This window comes from Propithecus coquereli, unplaced genomic scaffold, assembly GCF_000956105.1.
Source record: "Propithecus coquereli isolate 6110/MARCELLA unplaced genomic scaffold, Pcoq_1.0 Scaffold243, whole genome shotgun sequence".
Lineage (NCBI taxonomy): Eukaryota > Metazoa > Chordata > Mammalia > Primates > Indriidae > Propithecus > Propithecus coquereli.
This window is the reverse complement of record NW_012147986.1, coordinates 481,058-500,462: the sequence shown is the minus strand read 5'-3', so window position 1 is coordinate 500,462 and position 19,405 is coordinate 481,058. Positions and strand designations below refer to the sequence as shown.

At 56.5% G+C, this 19,405-nt stretch overlaps 1 protein-coding gene across 1 annotated transcript in view; it reads right to left on the bottom strand.

Moving 5' to 3' along the window:
• Positions 1-804: 804 nt before the first annotated feature.
• Positions 805-19,405, bottom strand: part of RAB11FIP5 (RAB11 family interacting protein 5 (class I)) — a 37,474-nt gene continuing 18,873 nt past the window's right edge. The window contains exons 2-5 of the mRNA XM_012646492.1: positions 16,233-16,669; positions 15,428-16,127; positions 3,412-3,601; positions 805-3,154 (exon numbers count right to left, since the gene is read on the bottom strand). Of these exons, the coding sequence (XP_012501946.1) occupies positions 2,951-3,154; positions 3,412-3,601; positions 15,428-16,127; positions 16,233-16,669 (1,531 nt within the window). The 3' untranslated portion in view covers positions 805-2,950. The remainder of the gene's footprint in view (positions 3,155-3,411; positions 3,602-15,427; positions 16,128-16,232; positions 16,670-19,405) is intronic.

The window sequence follows — 19,405 nt, the reverse complement described above, 5'->3', positions numbered from 1 at the left end:
AGCCCTGGCAGCCTATTCCTCCTTTAACCAACCAAGAAAGATCCCTCCAGAGGCCTCATTACTGAGCAGGAGAACTGGAAGGTGAGGTGCGGAATGGGATTCAGTGGCGTTTATCAAGCAGCAGCCTCAAGGACTTTAGGCAAGGTGGAGTACTGCAGTGTAGAGCAAGCTCCAGCATGGATAATGCACACTGCTGCAGCCCGGAGTAGCTGAATATTCCCAGCTGAAGTACCGGATCAGTGAGCCAGACTGAGGGTAGGGGGTGGGGAGGAAAGCTGCCTATTTCACCCAAGAGAACAGTAGAAATACTTGGTTTTGACTCCAGGGAACCGACTTTGGGTCTCATTCATGTCATGGCAAGGTGCAGGGTTGGCTCGTGTCTGCCTGTGTCTTTCTGGACACTGCATGAGCGGAGTTCCCCATCCACTAATAATCGAACCACAGGAAACAGACTTTTCCTAAAGCTGAAGATTCTAGCATAGCCATGAAGAACAACTTGTATCCTGGATTTGTATCTTATCTTCCCCTACTAAACTAAGCAGCTTGAGAATAAGAATCAATTTTTTTATCCTCTATATTCCCCCACAGTACCCAATAAATGTGAGTATCCTGGGAGTGAGAAAAGACTGAGTCCAGGCCACTGGGCAACACTGTGCTGCTGCCCTCTGATGTCAGGACAGGGGCAGTGTCATCCAAGAACCCCATCACCTTGATTTAAGGTTGCCTCTTCCCACAACCCAACCGCCTTTACCCGCTCATTTCAAAACAGGAACACAACAGAGCCACCTGCAGCACATGGACTTTTTATTCTTCATAAAGTGCTCAGACATGAAGAATAAGCTCTTTATAAACAGGAGTTACAACTAGGAGGACAAACAGCAAAGCAGAACTGTGCCTGCTCCCTGCCCCACCCCACCTGCAGCCTTCCTCCAAGTTGTGGCCAGGAGCAGAAACATCAAACAAGAATGTTGGGCAACAATTCAAAAACTCTCCCAAAGACATCCCTGCCCTGGGTACTTGGGGTGCCCATAATCCAAGATGAACTGATCAGGGCCAGGGGACTGAATAAAGCCCAGAGGAATACCTAGTAGGGAAGTGATTCCTTCTCAGAAGAGATACCGCAGAAGAGAAACACCTAATTACCCCTAAAAACCATGCCTGAAGTCCTGGGTCTCTGTGGATACTTTTCTCCACCTTGATGAGTGGACCTTAAGGTAGGTAACTTTATACGGGCTTTACTCCATGTGTGGGGCTTCTCTGTTCCATCCTAGCAGAAAACAGACATCACCCATACTGCACATCTCCTGAGGCCTTCCAAGTGAACCCACAGGCCCTCGTAAGAGGAAGAGTTGGTCCCAGATGAGCTCTTGCCTCCTCACTAGGCCAAAAGTGTTCTCCTTCAGCACCTCCTCACCCCAAACTTTTGCTAATCCACACCACCAAAGGTTCCCTGCAGATGCCTTGGGGAAGCCTGCTGTATTTTCTACAAGCAAATCAGGAGCTGGGCCAAAGGACAGACACTTCATTTCAAAGTGCACTGCAGCCAAGCCAGGCAAAGTCATGGGGCAGAAGGGACAGGCTAGGACAGCAGCTTAGTGGATGGATGGGAAGGCAACAAAGGCTTTTTCCTAAGTACAGGTGTCTCCCAAAGGCATAATGGGACCTTTCACTTCCAGACCAGCTGACTGGTCTACACAGCTGAGTCCTGAGGCTAGACGGAAAGAGAGTGAGCAGGGCAGTCCCTGGCCTACCTGCCCACCTGCCTAACAGTAGGTTTTATCCTAGGATCCTCCTACTGGGGTTAAGGGAGGAGGAGAAGATGGCAGGAAGGTTGAAGGAGCAGCAGCAGCTTGGCCAGACCCTTAACTGAGATCAACTCTAGGAGAGGGGAAGAGCATACAGCAGGGCTGCCCCCACCCCCGACTCCCATTCCCAGGACCCCGATAGAGCCACCCCTATGTGCTCAATCGGTGGGAGAGGGACGCCACACAGGGGGAGAGGTCAACAACCAGAGGCTCTTGACCCCACCCACAAAAGGCACATTTTAATTGGTTTCCAAAGTTCAAACCCTGTGGCAACAGAGTTTTGGCATCTGGACAGGCAACAAGAACAGACATGGAGGTTTGACCCTCAACACATAAGCAGCCCAAAGCCCCGACCTGGAGAAGCCTATGCGTCAGAGGTGAAGGTTATGGAGGAGCTATTCCCCCATCCGCCCCCACCCTCCACACATTCACAGGTGACACTCAAGGGAAAGGTCAAACAGGGGCGGGGGGGGGAGCAGCCTGGAGAACACACATCATCCACCTCTGTCCACACCGGTCCCGCTCCACAAACAGCTGGAGATGGAAACAGACTTGGGACATGGCTGAGACCAGATCACACAGGTTCCTTGCTCTCAGGGGAATGCAGGTGAGGCTGAAGAGTAGGAGCCCTGGCTGCCCATAACTCATAGACAAATGGGCAGCTTGGTCCCTGTCCCAGTAATACTAGAAGCCCCTCCAGGGGCTGGAGGGAAATGAACAGGATGAGGGTTAGGCCGTGGGAGGAAATGGCTGACCATCCCTGGGGGATTATAAAGTATGTGCTAGCAACCAGCCTTATCCCAGATGCCACATCAAACTGCACCTCACCCCTGCTTCATCTGGAGGGCTAAATGCCTTGTTTCATTTCCCTGGACACCCCCCTTCCCAAAGCTAAGGGGTATGAAAACAGGCAGGTGGGAAAGACCCAGGGCTCCCAAAGATACAAGTTGTACATGGAATCTGACACCTCCAAAGGGAATCCAAAGGGCCCCCTTCCAGCAGCCCCAGCAGAGGCAAGAGGGAGAGGGGAGCAGGGGGTGACAAGGAGGGCACACTATACCCTGCCCAGGTGACAGTGAGTTCAGTGGGAGGGCAGGCGGGTGGCAGGTCCATGCCAACCCTCCTGGGGGTGGGAGTGAAAAGGGCTATTTGGGGGAGGTGGGGGGGATCTGCAGCAGTGTGGGCGAGGTCTCCATGATCCGCACCAGCAGCCGGTCGATGTAGCTCTCCAGCTCCTGCACATGCTCGTCGCGCTGGCTCAGCTCCCGCTCCCGCTGCAGGAGCAGGCTGATGAGCTCGTCGTGGGTCAGGTGGTAGTACTTGGCCGACTGGTCCAGCACAGCTGAGTCCTGAGGCCAGACAGAATGTGGGTGAGCAGGGCAGCCCCAGGCTTCCCTGCCCACCAACACCCTGGTTTCGCCACCACAGGACCTGGGGCTGCCTCCATCTCCGATGCCAAAGACAGCCCCACTGGCTTCAAGACTCTGGAGGGGGTCCCCAGCCTGCTGCCTGCTCCACCCTCCCCAGCACCCTGCCTCAAGACTCCTGGCCTCTCTCCGGGAGACAGCGCCACATGCTCTGCCAGATGCCCCCTGCTGTGCCTCACCTTCAGCCTCTTGGTGTCCACAGTCTGGCCAACCTGGGGGGCCAGAGCCAGAGGCTGAACGCTGCCGGATGCGACTGTCTTGAGCTTCTCCAGCCCACTGCTCAGGGCTGTGCTCAGGCTGGAGCGGGACTGCTTCCTGTCAGCACTGCACTCCACAGGGGCTGCACTGAGGGGCTTCACGGGGTGGGGACTGTGAAGACAGACAGGAGATGGGTTATGGGGAGACGACAGTGGCGCGGGTCAAAGGTGGGGCTGCCTTCTCTGTGCAGCCTCCAGGTCTGCTGGACAGAAAGCCCACCACCTGGTGGTAGCTGCCCCTCCACAGTCAAGGTCTCCAGGGCAGCTGCACCCAGCACTCCTCGGCAATCCTCCCAGCTCTCCTCAGTCCTCACCCCACCGCCTGCTTCCTCCCCATTTCCCTGCCTCATTGACCTGATGACCTGCCCCTTCACAGGGATGACAGAGGCTATCCGACAAACTTCTCTGCACCTGCACCCAGTCTTTGCCAAGGATGCCCCCTCAAGATGCCTTCCCTCCTTCCTCTTCTATATTATAGCATTTCTCTAGGAGGGTGACCAACCTTCTCAGTTTCCAAACTCTCCCAGGACTGCAGATTCCCAAGACATGGGACTTTTAGTGCTAAAACCAGGAAAGACCTGGGCAAACTGAGATGCTTGGCCACACACCTCTCCCTATTGGTTGCTTCCCATCTACATTTAGACAGGCCTGCAAAACTCTCCCTTGACCTTGCATTTGCTCTCGCTATCATCCTTAGTCACCTCAAACCTCTCCGGGGCATGTAGACTACATTTGTCTCTAACTTCTTACCTTTATGTGCCTCCTCAACCCATCACAACAGCACGTCGGTCCCCACGGCCCACCACGAGTGTACCAGATGAGGTCACCAAGCCCTGCTGGTTCTCACCTGACCAACCTCTCTGTACAGTGGACACTTGGACTGCTCCTTCCTTGGGGCTGCTCTTCTTTTCCATTTTCCCTCAAGACCTCCATCTAGTTTTCTGACCTCTGATAGCCCCTACTCAGTCTTTGTTTTTTTTTTTTTTTTTTTGAGACAGAGTCTTGCTCTGTCACCTGGGCTAGAGTGCTGTGGCATCAGCCTAGCTCACAGCAACCTCAAACTCTTGGGCTCAAGCGATCCTCCTGCCTCAGCCTCCCAAGTAGCTGGGACTACAGGTGCGCGCCACCACACCCGGCTAATTTTTTCTATTTTGGGTAGAGACTGGGTCTCGCTCTTGCTCAGGCTGGTCTCAAACTCCTGAGCTCAAGCAATCCTCCCGCCTCGGTCTCCCAGAGTGCTAGGATTATAGGCGTGAGCCACCATGCCGAGCCTCCCTTCTCAGTCTTAACTGCTAGTCTGCCCTTGGATTCCCACCTCTCCTCCTCCTTGGCTCCCACCACCCCCTAATGTCTATTCTCCAGCCCAGATCCCCCTACCGGGCTGTAGATCCACAGTTGCAGGCTGGCTTGCTGCCTGCAGGGTCCCCTTCGGGTGTATCATGCTCTCCTCCACACCTGCCCTTTCCTCTGTGCTGCCCCAGCAGTGAGCAGCACTGTTGGCCTGCCATGACTCAGGTCAGAAAGGCAGGAACCAGGGAGTCCCACTGACAAGCCCTGCCCGCTTCCTACCTTCTCTCAAACCATCCCCTCCTCTCCAAGCCAGTGCTTGCTAAACCTTCCTTCCAGCCACAGCCACTAAATCAGCTCCCCCATCCTAGTCTTGCCCACCTCCACCCATTCCTCCATTCTGCTGCAGGACAATGACCTCAGCCTTTCCAATGCTTGAGGATCCTTTAATGGTCTCTATCAAGGTAAAGAAACACAATCTTTCACACAATCTGGCCCTTTCCTCATGGCCCACTATTCTGCCAGCCACTTCTCTCTCTTATCTTCAGGCTCTTACAAAAACCCTTCTTCAGTCCGGAACATTGCTCTATTCCCATTGGCTCACTAATTCCTACTTGTGTTTCAAAACTGTGCAAGGCTACCTCCTCCTAATGCCCCCAGGCTAAGAAGACCCTCCTCTGGGATCCCCCAGCCCCCTGTACCTGTCACAGTTACATAAACTACAACAGAAACTGGATCAGATCCCCAAATCAACTCACCTGCCCAGGGGACCACTTACAAGCCTATGCTTACTTCACAGAGGACTCAGACCATTCGGGAGTAGGGTGCAAAATGGCTCAGTCGGAGGCCCTGCACTCCACTGAAGGAAGGCTCACTCAGACGCAGAGACACTGGGGCTCAGCCTGCGGATTCAGCCTCACAACTCCGGAAAAGAGTCAGAGTCCTTTCCTGCCACCTAGGAGTCTGCACTAAGATGGGGTGTAAAAGCAGCTCTGATGCCACCTATAGGCTGTGCTGGGGAAGGGGAGGATGACCAGTGCAGCACAAAGCACCCTGAATGAGGGGCCAGGAGGCCCAGGCTCTCGGTCTGTTTGCCCCCTACATCTGAGGGACCCTGGACCCTGCAGCTCTCATGGACTCCACTTCCTCATCTGAGGAATGGGGCAGCTCTACTGGCCCATCCACTTTGCGATGGTATAGCCTTGAAGCCAACTCTGAGAAGAATAAAACTTACAAAAAGTGGCGGGTATAATTAGAGGTCATGCTAGAAGACAGCAGGGCCAGCTGAGGACACTGTAGCCACCAGCGTGCCCCGCTCCCCTCAGGGGAGCTGCAGCACCACCTACTGCTAGGGAAGAAAGCTGGGGGCAGCCTGGACCCTCTCCCACCTGCTCATGGATCAGTGCTGGCCCCCAGGGGCTTCCCTTCTTGGGTTCCCTATCTGCCCCGCTGCACTGGGAATTCCTTGGGAATGGAGTGGGGACAGTGTCCTTCATCCCTGCTCAGTGAATGTAGATGGCCAGATGTGTGAGCCAGAGTCCCGGAGCAGGCAGGGGGCCACACGGAGGCCAGTGCTGCAGCCAGCCCTGCTCCCCAAGCCCCGTGCCCTGTCCCAATGACCCCTTCTTCACACAGGCTTCCTAGAGTGCTGATGCCCAGCCAAGTCCCACCCCATCACCTCCCAGGTCCCCAGACCTCCACTCTCATCATCCCTCACCAGCCACCTGGTGAAGTCGCAACCGTATGATTCTTCTAAACTGATGCCATGGTGACCACAGTCATGTGGCATCTGCTGTCCACTCAGCAGTCCTAAATGCATTGGAACCCCACCCCCGCCCCTGAAAAGGCATAAAATGCAAACCAATGAAGCACCTGCTAAGGCTGGGGAACCTGTCTTCTAAAGGTCACATGTGGAAAACATTTTAGTTTTTCTTTTTTCCTTCTTCCAGCTTTCTTTCTGACTTAAGTCCTGATCCCTCCTCCAGCTCTGTGCCTTCCCTAGCCTGCTCCCTTCACCCCATCTGGACAGGAAAGTGCTCAAGTCTCCACTGCCAGCCTGTTCTCCCAAGGCCTGCCCCAGAACTGGCCCAACAGCCCACAGCCCCCCTGCAGCTGAATGCATGAGCTCTGGAAGGGCCAAGGCATGGCTCTCATTCCCTTTCCCCTGCCAGCCCACATCCGCTCTCCCCGACTTCATCCCTTACCCGCTGCACCTCGTCAGTGTCATTTCCCAAACCCCCAGCTTGTAGGGGCACCCTGATGGTCCAAAGTCCCAAGGAGGCAGCTTCAGAGCTGGTACCACACAAGGCTCATGTCTTCAGAGCCTGCACCATCCTTCCCCTAGGGTGGAGGAGACCCTCACCTGCCCTAGGAAAGGATAAGCCAGGAATGTGAACACCTCAGCCCCTTGGGCTGTTCTGCTCCCTCCACCCTCTTCCTCCTGGAAAGTGTTCTGGGGGTTGTCTCTCACCTGGCACTGGGCTGTGGCTCCTCAGCTGGTCGTGTCTCCAAGGGCAGAAGCACAAGCGGGGAGGCTGGGGTGGCTGCAGCGCGGTCTTCCCTGAGTGGGGCAGGGGAGCCCCCCGGTGGGGAGGGCTCAAAAGGGCCAGGGGGCAAGGCTGGCTCCCCAAGAGGTGGGGAGGAAGAGTTCAGGGGCCAGGCTCCAGGCAGGGGAGAGCATGGAGGGCTAGGCCCCCCATGGTGGTGACTGGCCCAGAGCGGGAGAGGGGGTGGTGGAAAGGCAGGCTCTGGAGGAGTGGGCAGCTCTTCTGGCCCAGAGTGGATGGAAGATTCCCTGGACCCTGGTGGGGATGTGGATGGGAGGCTGGGGGGATCTCGGCTCTCCTGAGACAAGAAGGGGCTCGAGGCATCCTCCCTGGAGGCCCACAAGTCAGCCTGCTGGGAGGTGGCTGACAAGGGCCCAAGCCCTTCTCCTACTGGTCCCTGGCTCTGGGCCTCAGGAGCCTCAGGGCCTTCTCCCTTCTCTGGAGGCCCCCAGATCTGCTGACTCTGAAGAGCCAAGCTCTCTGAGTAACAGGGTACGGGGGCAGGCGCCTCAGGGCAGCTGGTGGGCACAGACAGGCCAGGTCCAGGCTCAGGGAGGCTGGCATCCTCTGCTAGATCGTCCGGACCTGGCTCGCCCAGCAGGGTCACAGAAGAACGGCTGTCAGACTCCTCTGAATCGGGCTTCTCTCCCTCCTCCTTGGTCTCCTGGGGACCAACGACCAGTGCACTTGGGGAAGCATCTTCTCCTCCTGTCCCCACCCCGCTGTTACTCAGCCCCCCTGCGGCCTTCTCCTCTTTCTCCTCCTCCTCTTCTTGGGAACTTGAGGGCGTGAAGAGGCGTGGTGGCTTGGGAGGTGGTGTGCTGGGCTGCAGCCCTTTGTCAGACGCCCACTCGGGCTGAGGCTCTGGCTCCGGCTCCAGTGGGGCAGGCCCCTCGCTGCCCCTGAGGCTCACAGTTTCTGGCGATTCTGGCTGCACCTGGGGAGGAGGCAGCTCATCAGACTCTCCCTGCAGGACTGGTGAGGCCATCTCAGCTGCTGGAGAAATGGTGACCACATCCCAGGGCCAGGAATCGTCGACAGTATTGAGCTCGTGGAAGAGCTGGCTTTCACCTCGGGAGGCCTCCTCATCCTGGCCTTCAGGGGTGCCATCTGGGCCAGGCAGCCTCTCCCACACACTGATCACTTCTGGGGAGCTAAACAGAGACGTCCCATCGTCTGCTGGACTCTGCTCTGCTTCCCCTTCTGGAGCTGGCGGCTCCCTGTCTGGTTCTGAGGCTGAGGCTCTTGGGTGCAGCTGGGCTGATGTGGAAGGTAGGCCGGCCCCTTCCGACCTGAGGGATCCCAGGTCAGCCGTGCTTGTGCTCTGACGGTCCAGTCCCAAGTCCAGAAGAACCCTGGGCTCCAGCCACATGCTGCTCCCACTTCTTCCTCCTCCTCCCTCAGGAGCTTCCTTGGGCTCAGTTGCCTTCACTGTCATGGCCCCGGCTCCTGGGTCTTGCAGCCCAGCCGCCTCCAGCCCCACTCTTGCAGGGGCCAGGATCTCGCTCCTGGCCTCTGGACACAGCCTGCTGGCAGCAAAGACGTTGAAGGTGTTGTCCCACTCAGGCAGGGCTTTCCCAGGGGAGGCCAGGGGGGTGGGGCTGGCCCTCGAGGCACTGGGGAGAGAGGGAGCAGGTGAAGGAGAGTTTAGTGCTATGTCGGCTACGAGCTCCTCGAAGAAGGGGTTGCTCTGCAAGGAGGTGAGGAACGGGTTGGTGAGACCCAAGAATCCAGATGGGGTGGCTTCAGGGGCAGCGGTGGTGGCGGCGGCGGCAGCAGTGGCAGCAGCAGGGGAGGCGGCTGCAAAAAGGTTAGTGCTTAGCATGGGAGCAGCGATGGGAGCAGGAGTGGGGGGGGCCAGAGCCCAGGGGGAGCAGGGGAGGTGGTGAGGAAGAGCAGCTGGGTCAGATTCTACCTGAGGAGACACGTCCAGGCTGTGGAGGGAGACAAAACCGTGAGCCTCCTGGTTAATGCCAAGACTGGAAAGGCCCCTGCTGAATACCACGCCCCCACCCCACCCCCTCCTCGGACGAGGGGCCGCAGCACGCACACGGACTGGGCTCGGCCACTTGGGCCAGGGACAGAGGGAAGACCCCAATGTGTAACATTATCGGGTGCCACCGAAGAAGAAAGATGCTGGGCAGAGCTATTTTAATCCTCACACCAACCCCTGAGAGCAACAGTACCACTTTATAGGCAGGATCCAAACCTCACTCCAGTGTTTCTCTCTACTGTCCCACACTGAAGAGTCTACTCAACAATGGACTTGACACCTGAAACACCAATCCGGAAGCACCTCACGCCCTTTTCAGGACTGAAGGAGAGCAAAGAAAACACCAGCTGGCACGAGGGGAACAAAAGACCAGAAAAAGGCCAGGCCTAGGTACCTGGCTGGCAAAGCCAGCACTGCCAGGACCCTGCAGGGCACCTGGAATTCTGGCTCCCCGGACAGACTAGGTCCTGCTGGTCCCATGCAGAAGCAGGAGGTAATAATGGGCTGTCATCAGGCTTGACAAGGTGTCTCGTTTCTTTCAAGGGCAGCCTAACTGGCCAAGGAGGACAAGACATTTGCTGAGGATGTCTACTGTCCTGTGTGCACACAGCCCAGCACCTGCAGACGGAGACCCCTCGCCTCGCCTCCCTCACAGGCCAGCCTTGCCAGACAAAGGCTGGAAATGTGGCAGCAGCAGCAGCAACTATGGGAAAACCCATCCCATGACAATAAACCTACACTCCCAAAGACACCAGAGAATGCCTGCTGGCCTTCAAGTGTCCTCTCCAGGGTCCTTTCCAGGAGAAGCACCCCCTGCACTGGCAGCTGTCCACAGAGCACAGCCAACTTCAGAGATGTGGGCAGGGGCACGCTCTGAAACTAGAGCTTTCCACTTCCCCAGGACACAGACAGAAGGCCGGGAAAAACAGTGCGGGAGAAGAGGGGAACAGTGGTCTGCACTTGCCTCACAGCTGAGGCCCTGTCAGAGCCAGACCTCGGTGGCCTCACCTCTGTTCTCTCTCTCCTCACTGCCAGCCTCCAAGCCCCTGCTCTAAGCTCCCAAGACTCCCATTCCTTCAGCTCTACCCGCCCAGGTGGAAACATTCTGGAGAAACTCCTACATATATATATTCTCTACCGAACCAGCTTCTTCCACAGGAAATGCCTCGTTGAGCCCTGAGGGGGGCAGAAGCCAGGCTCCACCAGCACCCCGCCCAGAGGAGTGCACACTGGGCTAGGAGGGGCCCTGTGGAAAGAGGCCAAGCTGTCTGGAGCTTGCCAGGATTCTTCTGAGAGCCCAGGGCCCTCACAGGGCAGGTCCACACACAGAGCTGGGCCGAAGCAGGGTCAGCTTGTCAGCAAACACCAGGGACAGATGACAGGAAGGAGTCGGGTTCAACCAGAAGCAAAGGTGGCCCCCCAAAACAGTTGGGGAGACAGGGAGGTCAGCCTCACAGGTAGGACACAGCTAGTTCCCCAACCTATGGATTTCTCATAAGAGTCCAGCTTCCACAGATTCTCCTGACCCTATTTTCCCCCCACAATAACTCCCCATCCAAGGGTGGGTTCTCAGTCTCGTCCCCACCACCCAGAGATTGGGGGGGAGGTAAAAAAATCCCATCCACCCATACCCCACCTGGCTTCCCAGCTCCACCCCGCTTCTAAGGACATTGTGAACACACTGAAAGAGGGAGAATCCTAGGCTCAGAGTCCCAACCCCAGCAGATGTCTCTTCTCCCTTCATCCCAGGCAGGCCCTATGCCAAGAGGAGTGACGAGGGGTGTACCACCACCACGAGGGTCAAGGCCCCGACCTCAGCCTACATGCCATCAGGGCTTGCGCTTTGGCACTGGCAGATTTAACACATGCAGTCTTGCCTGTCCTCAAACACACTATGTAGCCAGTGCTGCAGCTCCATGTAGAAAGCTCACAGCAGCCCATCGCAGCCCAATGCTGCCAGTAAGACTCAGGCCCTAGGAAGAGGGCTGGGGTACTTTGAGCTACTTCTCCCCGCAGCCCCCTTTATGACAGAGCCACAGTGGTCTGAGGGAAGACAGCCCCATCACCACTAAGGAGCTCAGCTTAGCTCTAGGCGCCTCAGTCCCAGCCTGGGCCCACGCTCACCCTTGCAGCAACCTGACTGGCAGTCAGACTGCAGGAACAGGAGCAGCAGGGGAGTCGACTGGGAGCGCCACGCTAGGCTCAGCAACCTCCCTCTCCCCACGGGCTCCCCAGAGGCACACACGGACCTGTTGGTATGGAATCGGCAAAGGGCTCTCCCTGGAGGAAGGGACTCCAGGCACCAGGATGGCAGGTTCCCAGAGCCGGTGGTACCTCTGAGAGCAATCCGTCCATCCGCCTACCCAGCAACACGCCCCTCCTTCGTGCCTTCTTCTCCCTTGCCCCACACCAAGTACACATTCTGAAGGGTCTCACTTCAAAATGTCCCCTCCCTGCGACTCCACCTGGCCCAGGTCAGAGACACATTCCCTTTGCGTGGTTATATTTGCAGGTTGTGCTCTGAGAACAGAAGCACCCCTGTGTCCTAGAACCCACCATGCCAGCCTGGCACAGGCTCCCCACTCCCAAGCAGTGGGGGCAGTGACATAGTGTGATTTGTCTTCTTTTACAGCCAAATATTGGGGAAGGAAACAGAAGTCCAAATATCTGTGCCCCTTCAACCCGAGGGAATAAACTACAAGGTCTGCAAGAACCTTGGAACAAGTGGTTGAACCTGCCACCGAATGCAGGAATCGCCTGTTCACTCCGACAGACCCCCTCCCCCTTCTTAAACACCACGCCACAGGGCCATCTCTGCAGCCGGAGGCCAGGCGTCACTACTAAACAGCTCTTCCTTGGGCTGAGATGAGGTGAGTATCCTTGTTATTTCCATGTGTTGGTCTCAGAGATGGCAAGTGGATCTGCACGGGCTCTCTGCCAGGCAGTTCCCCAAAAGGCCAAAGCCAGCCTTTGAGGCATGCCCGCCCCCAGCAACATCTGCAGCCATCCCTCCTGAGGCATGACCTCCTGAGATGTGCCTAATGTCCAGGAAACGTATCCAGGAGATGGACACATCCTCTGCCATCATCTGGGCGTGATGAAGTGACAGAGAGGGGCCTTGTAAGTTATAAGCAGGGAGACCATATAACTTATCTTCCAAACCAGAACACTGTTAATATGGTAACTATACGAAGAAAACAGGCACAACAGGAAGCAAGGCCACACGACGTCACAAGGCACACATTATAGTTATTCATTTACACCACCAAGAATGCAGCCCGAGACTCGGAGCTCCTTCAGCTGCCACGGCACATTCCGGGCTCACTAAGACCTTGTTCACCACACCTGGTGGGGGGCTGGGGCGATGCAGAGGTGGCTAAAGGCCACCATAATAATATACCTGCCTCTACGTTGCACCACACTTATCCTCAGTTTAAAACATTTTTGTATTCAACATTTGACCTTCTGTACACAAAGTTCCATGGACGGTGACGGGGAGGGGCAGGGGAGTGCAAGGATGACCCGGGATAGACACAAAGACAATGCACTTTGGCACTGGCGGGTTTAACATGCATGGTCTTGCCTGTCCTCAAACACACTACATAGCCATGCTGCAGCTCAGTGTGGAAGGCTCACCGCAGGGAAGGGGAGCAGAATAAGTCCAGAGGCCCAGACAGGGCTTAGTCTCAACTATCCCCTCCTTGCTCCACCACACACTGGTCAGGGCCGAGTGTAACCGCCTGGGGACCCAGCAGATGAGTGCCATGTCAGAGAGCAGGAGCACCATCTTCTCGGCCCTTCACACCCTCATCCCTTCCTTCCAGCCACTGCACTGTGCGACAGCAGCGGCCTTTTTCTGGATACTGCGCTCTGCCTCAGGCCTCTCTGTGGGGCATCAGTGCCACATGGGAGCACTAGAGGGCGCCGCTGCCCTTGCTAGTGAGGCACATCCAGCAAGCTGCGGAGGGAGCCCCAGGGCAGAGGCCCCCCACATCTCTGGACCTGTGATGGACAGGCTCCCCAGGCCCCAGCTGGAGATCCTGCAGCTACATTCAGTCCTTCTAGTTCTGGGTCTAACCTACAGCTTCCTGCCTGAGCTAGCCTGCCTCTCACTCTCTCCTCAAAAGGCCTAAGCAAGCCCTCCAGGTAAGCACCAACAGTCCTTTCTTCCAGGCCAGCCTTCCCCTCCCTGCAAGGCACACCAGGCCAGGGTGCTGCTGGCAGAGCTCAGAGCCTAGGTTTCACATCCCTCCAGGCCAGGCCACTTCACCCAAGCACAGCCCCTCCTGCCCTACCTGAAGGCACAGTCACAGAGCCTGCCCTGCAACCACCACCCGCAAATGAGCCCAGGGAGGACAGGGATGCCTGAGTGCTCGCCAACCTGCTGAGGACAAGGCTCAGAATTCAAGTGGAAGCAGGACAGAAACCTCAGCTTCCTTATGGCCCAAATTCTCTGGACCCCGAGAGGCCATTAGGAAACATGGAGAAGCAGGAGAAGAAAGCTGGGGACTCTAAGTACCCCAAGGCAGTGATAGACCACAGCACCCACAGTCGGCAAGAGTCCAAGCCCAAAGCCTGGGCACACACCCACAAATGGCCTCACAGAGAGATGTCCCCAGCATCCGCCCTGCCCTGAAAAAGGCCCAGAGAAACCCTACAGACAACCACACTGAGCCCGGTCTGTGAGCCTTCCGACCCAGGCCCCAGCTCCTCCCAGCAAGTGCCCTGCCCAGGTCTCCTGCTGCCACCCTCCATCCCGCCACCTCCAAACACCTCTGGCCATCATGGGGCCACCAGACCCATCCCTTCTCCCCAGTCTTCCCCGAGGCCGCATATGGCCAGCAGCGTCCCTGGGCTCCAATAAGTGGTGGCTGGGCAGCAGGGACAGCAGCGGCTGCACCAAGCAGGGGAAACTGATGCACCCCACATACCCCTTGTCTATGAGGCTGTAACAAGGGCTGCCAGCTGGCCAGGACCCAAACCCAGAAAGGCCTGCACTTCTCTCCCCTCTCCTCTCAGCAGACTCAGAATGTCGCAGGGAAGGTGAAAAACTAGACTACAGAACTCCTCTCCCCTCTGCTAGGGAGCACGCTTAGGCTCCTCCCTCTGCTCTATCTCTTGGCCTTTCCCCACCCGTGCCTGGCCTCTCCTCCCACTCCTGTCCACACAGCCCTCAAGAGAGGAGGACAGGCTTGCTCACAGCACAGAATCAGCACCCTCTCCATGCTGGCTGGGGATGCCACAGATGCCACCCGACCAAGGAAGGGGAGACACACGCTTCTGTGACCTGTGCCTGGGGCCCCTTCCTGGGCCCTGCCACATCGTGCTGCAGCCTCCCCTGGCTTAGAGTCAGAAGGAAGCAAAGGGGCCAGGCTGGGGGTCAGGGGCTCTGCCCAGGGCCTGAGCTGGGGACTCAGCACATTCAAAACAGAGCAGCCGCCATCTGCACTGCGACAGTGCCACTCCCCCAGACCAAGAGACGCCAGAGAGGGCCAGAGCACCCAGGGTCTCCAAAGACAGAGGGCAGGTTACAGATTTCAGGGGAGCTGTCTATAGCTTCTTGCCAGCTGGGAAGCAATTGGGGGTCAGTGTATGAGGGGAGGGGCAGAGGCATCAATTATTTGACTCTCCCTCTCAGAGGAAAGAGATCACAGAGCCAGCTGGGGGAAATCTCTAGCTTCAGAGATGGTGGGGGAAGTTTGAGGGTACAGCCCCCAGCCCCCATCTCTCTACCTGCCAAGGCTTCCTTACCTTGAGACCAGAGGGCAGGAGGTAGAAGTCAAGAAGCAAAGAATTCACACAAATGGCCTCTCCCAGCTCCCCTCCCTTAGGGTGGGCCTGCCAACTCATGCAGCAAAGCCCGGGACTGCGGAGCTGACGCCTCAATCCATGGGACCCTCAGAGCAGTGCCCTTGCAACTCACCTGTGTCTGTGTGCACAGAACGAGCCTTGGCTTAGGGAGACGGGGTACCCCCATTCAACCATGCAAAGCCAGAGCCCCCACAGCCTGCCCAAGGGCCACATCTGTTCCATCCTCCCTGCCCCAGGGTCCAGGCTGCAAACACCCCAGCACCTTCCCCAAGGAGCAAAGCTGGTCTTGCCAAGGACATACCTGGGTTTCTGAGTTGGCTCCTTGGATTCTCTCAAGCCAAACCAGCTACTCTTGGCCTTTTCCTCCCCGCTGGATGAGTGGTGGGGGGAGGCCCCCAGGGTGGGTGCCCCCTTCTCTCCCAGAGAGCTTCGGCGCCCCAGTTCACTCCGACTCAGCCCCTGGGTGTGATGGTGGAAGAGGCCCATCCGGGGCTTCCGCTCCTCCTTCCGGGCTCCCTCCTTCTCTGCCACTGCCTCAGAGGAGGCCACCATGGGTGTGGCGACCTGGACTGGCTTGCCCTCCAGAAGCTGGGCCCCCTCCGCCTCTCCAGGGCGCCTGGCCCCAACGGCCAGCACTTTGCCCTGAGCGCCCAGCTCCTCCTGTCCACGCCCCACCTCTGAGCTGCTGTTGCTGTGGCTGCCTCGGCCCCAGGAGTCATCTGTGGAGCGAGGCCCCTCCTCAGAGGGCCGGGAAGAGCCGCTGTGCAGGGAGCTAGAGGGTGGAAATGGACCCGAGATGGAGCTGCGGTGCCGCACCAGGCCCTGGGGCTCCTCGTTGTAAATGTGGCTCCCGTTGACACAGAGTGAAGAGCGGGAGGCAGCATCGAGGTGGCCCTGGAGGTCGAGGAGGGCCCGGGGAGGAGCCGCTCGCACCTGGCTGGCCTCGTCGCTGTAGGTCCTCTTGTGGGTGAGCAACTTGGGGGACTGTGCAGAGTCCCTGCCTGAAGAGGAAGCATAGTGGATTTAGCAGCAGGAAGAGTCACCTCATCCCCTGGCCCCAGCCCTGCCCTCCCCTCCCCCGGCAGTGCAGCCCCTGGTCCGCTCACCCCCTTCGGTGGACAGCCAGCTGCTGCGGCTTGGCGAGCGCGTGAGGAGCTCAGCGCCGGGCCCCTGATAGGCCAGGCTCCCGCTGGCCGAGGACAGGGTGCTGTCGGAGCCCAGTGAGGTGTTGGACTGCGTCAGGGACGACTTTCGTAGCTTGTTTCGGAGGAAGAAGCCTTTGGCTTTGCCCATCTTGCCCAGGCTGCCCAGCTCGGGATCCTCTAGGGCGCTGCTTGGGAGGATGGCAGAGGCGGATTCCAGCTCAAACTTCTTCTTGCCTTTCATCTTGTCCTTGATCTTGCTGAAGGGCGACCGTGGCTTGTCCTTCATGGACAGGTCGAACATGCTGGCACTCAAGTTGTTGCGAGTGAACTGGATGGTGACTTGGATCTCTCCGCGCTCCTTCTCCTTCCTGCCTGCCTTGGAGTGCAGCTTGTACCACCTGTGAGAGAGGGGAGAGGCAGGGCTCGCTCATGGGCTCCTGCTCTGACACACTGGCCTGGGCTTCCAGGCCCAGACCTAGCCGAGAAACTATCCAAAACGTTTCCCTGCGGAGAAAACCACATCCTGAGTGGAGGAAGGTCCTTGAGTGCCACTGGGCAGGGCAGCAGCGACCACCCCCTGCCCCCCTCCCACTCCATACCTTCCCCTGGAGCCCAGAGACTTGCCCTTTGCCTATCCCCCCTACATCTGAAACTCTAAGGCCTAGAGGGGTGAGGCTGGGCCTGGGAGGGACCCCCACACCTCCAGGCCCCTGGGACAGACAGACCTACCCATATTTTCCCTGTTTACATCATCTCCTCTGGCCAGTCCAGCCGAAGCTCTACTCTGAGCCACCAGGAAGGCCAGAAAAGAACAGCTCACCCACAGGCCCAGGGCCAGGAACACCAGTGCACACACACACCCCCACTGACTCACCCCAAGCCGTGCCAGGAATACCTCTGCAAGATGGAGGAACAGACAAAAAAAGCAGAAAGAGACCTTAAAGCAAGAGACCCGGGAAGGGAAAGAACATTTGCATCTGTTGAGCATCGACTGTGTGTTATGACCAGTGCTCCCATTTACACCTCACAGGAAACTTGTGAGGCCAGAGATACTACCCCCATTTTACAGATTGGGGGTTGAGGCTCAGAGGTAAAGTAACTCATTTAAGAACAAGCCGTCGGTAAACAAGAGGGGAGACCCAGAGCCAGGTTTTCATCATTGCGAAGTTCATGTTGTTCCCACTGCACACTTCCCAGAGAGACACAAAGAAAGACCCGCAACACACATGACCACTGCAGTGGCAGGGGGTGGGGCACCCTACTGGGGAGAGATGTACTTGTGCATGAGTTGGCAATTTCTTAGAAAACTAAACAAACTCTTACCATACAAGGAACAATTGTACTTCTTGGTATTTATCCTATTGAGATGAAAACTCACATTCAAAGAAAAACATACACACAAAGGTTTACAGCAGCTCTATTCATAACTGCCAAAACTTGGAAGCTGCCAAGAAGTCCTTCAGGAGATGAATGGATAATCAAACTATGGCATATCCAGAAAACAGAATACTATGCAATGATAAAAAGAAATGAGCTATCAAGCAAAGAAAAAAGAGAAAAGGATCTGAATGCATAAGTGAAAGAAGGCAATCTAAAAAGGCTACATACTTGGTATGACCCCACTGTATGACATTCTGGAAAAGGCAAAACTATGGAGAATGAAAAAGAGCAGTGGTTGCCGGGGGATTGAAGGGAGGAGAGAGAGATGAACAGGTAGAACCCAGGGGATTTTTTCAGGGCAGTGAAACTATCCTGTAAGTGCCTGTGACAGTGGATACATGTCATTATACATTTGTCAGAACCCACAGGCTGTACAACACAAAGAGGAAGCCTAATGGCAACTACAGACTCTAGTTAATAATAATGTTTGATATTGGCTCCCAATTGTAACAAACATATCACACTGATGCAAGATGTTGACAACAGGAAACCCGAGAGTGGGGTGAGAGGGTACACGGGAACTCTCTGTACTTTTCATTCATTTTTCTATAAACTTAAATTTCTCTAAGAAATAAACTCCACTAATTAAAAAAAAAGAAAAGAAAAAAAGCAGAGAACACAAAAAGAAGAAACTATGAAAGAAATAACACAAGAAATTTTTCCCGAAATGAAGGACATAAGTGCTGGCACGAAAGGCCGACAAGTACGCTGTACAGTGAATACAGACAGGCCCACGCCAGCAGGGGTCGCTGTGAGGTCCAGCACACCTGGCATACAAGGAGACCCTAACGGCTTCCACAGAGGGGAGACAGGTTGATGCACTCACAGCGGATACCATATGGAGAAATGCCTTCAAATTTCTGAAGGAAAAGCCTTCCACCAGCCTAGAATTCCAGACCCAGCCAATCAAGCACGATCAGTGGTCAGATTGGTCACCAAAGGGCTCAAAGTCCCTTGACGCATACACACCATGCCATACACAGATACCTCATACACACAGACACACGCACTCCACCCACATGTGCCTCAGCCAGCAGTACGGTGGTCATCCCCTACCCGAGATGCTCCTACCCCACAGCGCCAGCTCCCTGAGCCTCTGGTGGGCACAGTGGGGTTGGGAGTGGGGAAGCCCTTGTATGAAAAGTCCCTATACATCCAAATATCCAGAATTAAGTCACAGCAAGGGCTTAGTGGTGGTGGTTGTGGTTTTTTATTTTTTAATGTTTAAGTTTAAAAAGGGGGGCTTTCCCAGGGGCCCCTCCAATTGCACCCCTTTAGGAGAGTCCATCATGTGCTCATCATGGGCTATTGCCTGTCCCCTCCACGGAGACCCACTCGACAGCCTGAGCAGAATGAGCTATTGGTTGGGCTGTTGGTTTTCCCTCCCAAACCTGAGAGATCGACCTCTAGGAATGTCGCATCAGGGCAGACGGTGGCACAAGCAGGAGGGCAGAGGGCCATGCTCAGAGGGTGTGTGTGCCTCTCTCCTAAGACAGGGTCGGGGAGGGGAGGGAAGGGAGAGGAGAGCTGAGTGAGAGAGGCAGGCTGAAGGGATGTGTGTAAGCCTGGCTATGGGGCAGGAGGGAAGTCTGGCAGAAAGACCAGCCAGCCCAACATCCTCACATCCTTACCTTCTCAGCTCAATGCCTCCCTGGGCCTGACCCTTTAACAGCCAGGCCCTAGTCACTTTCCCT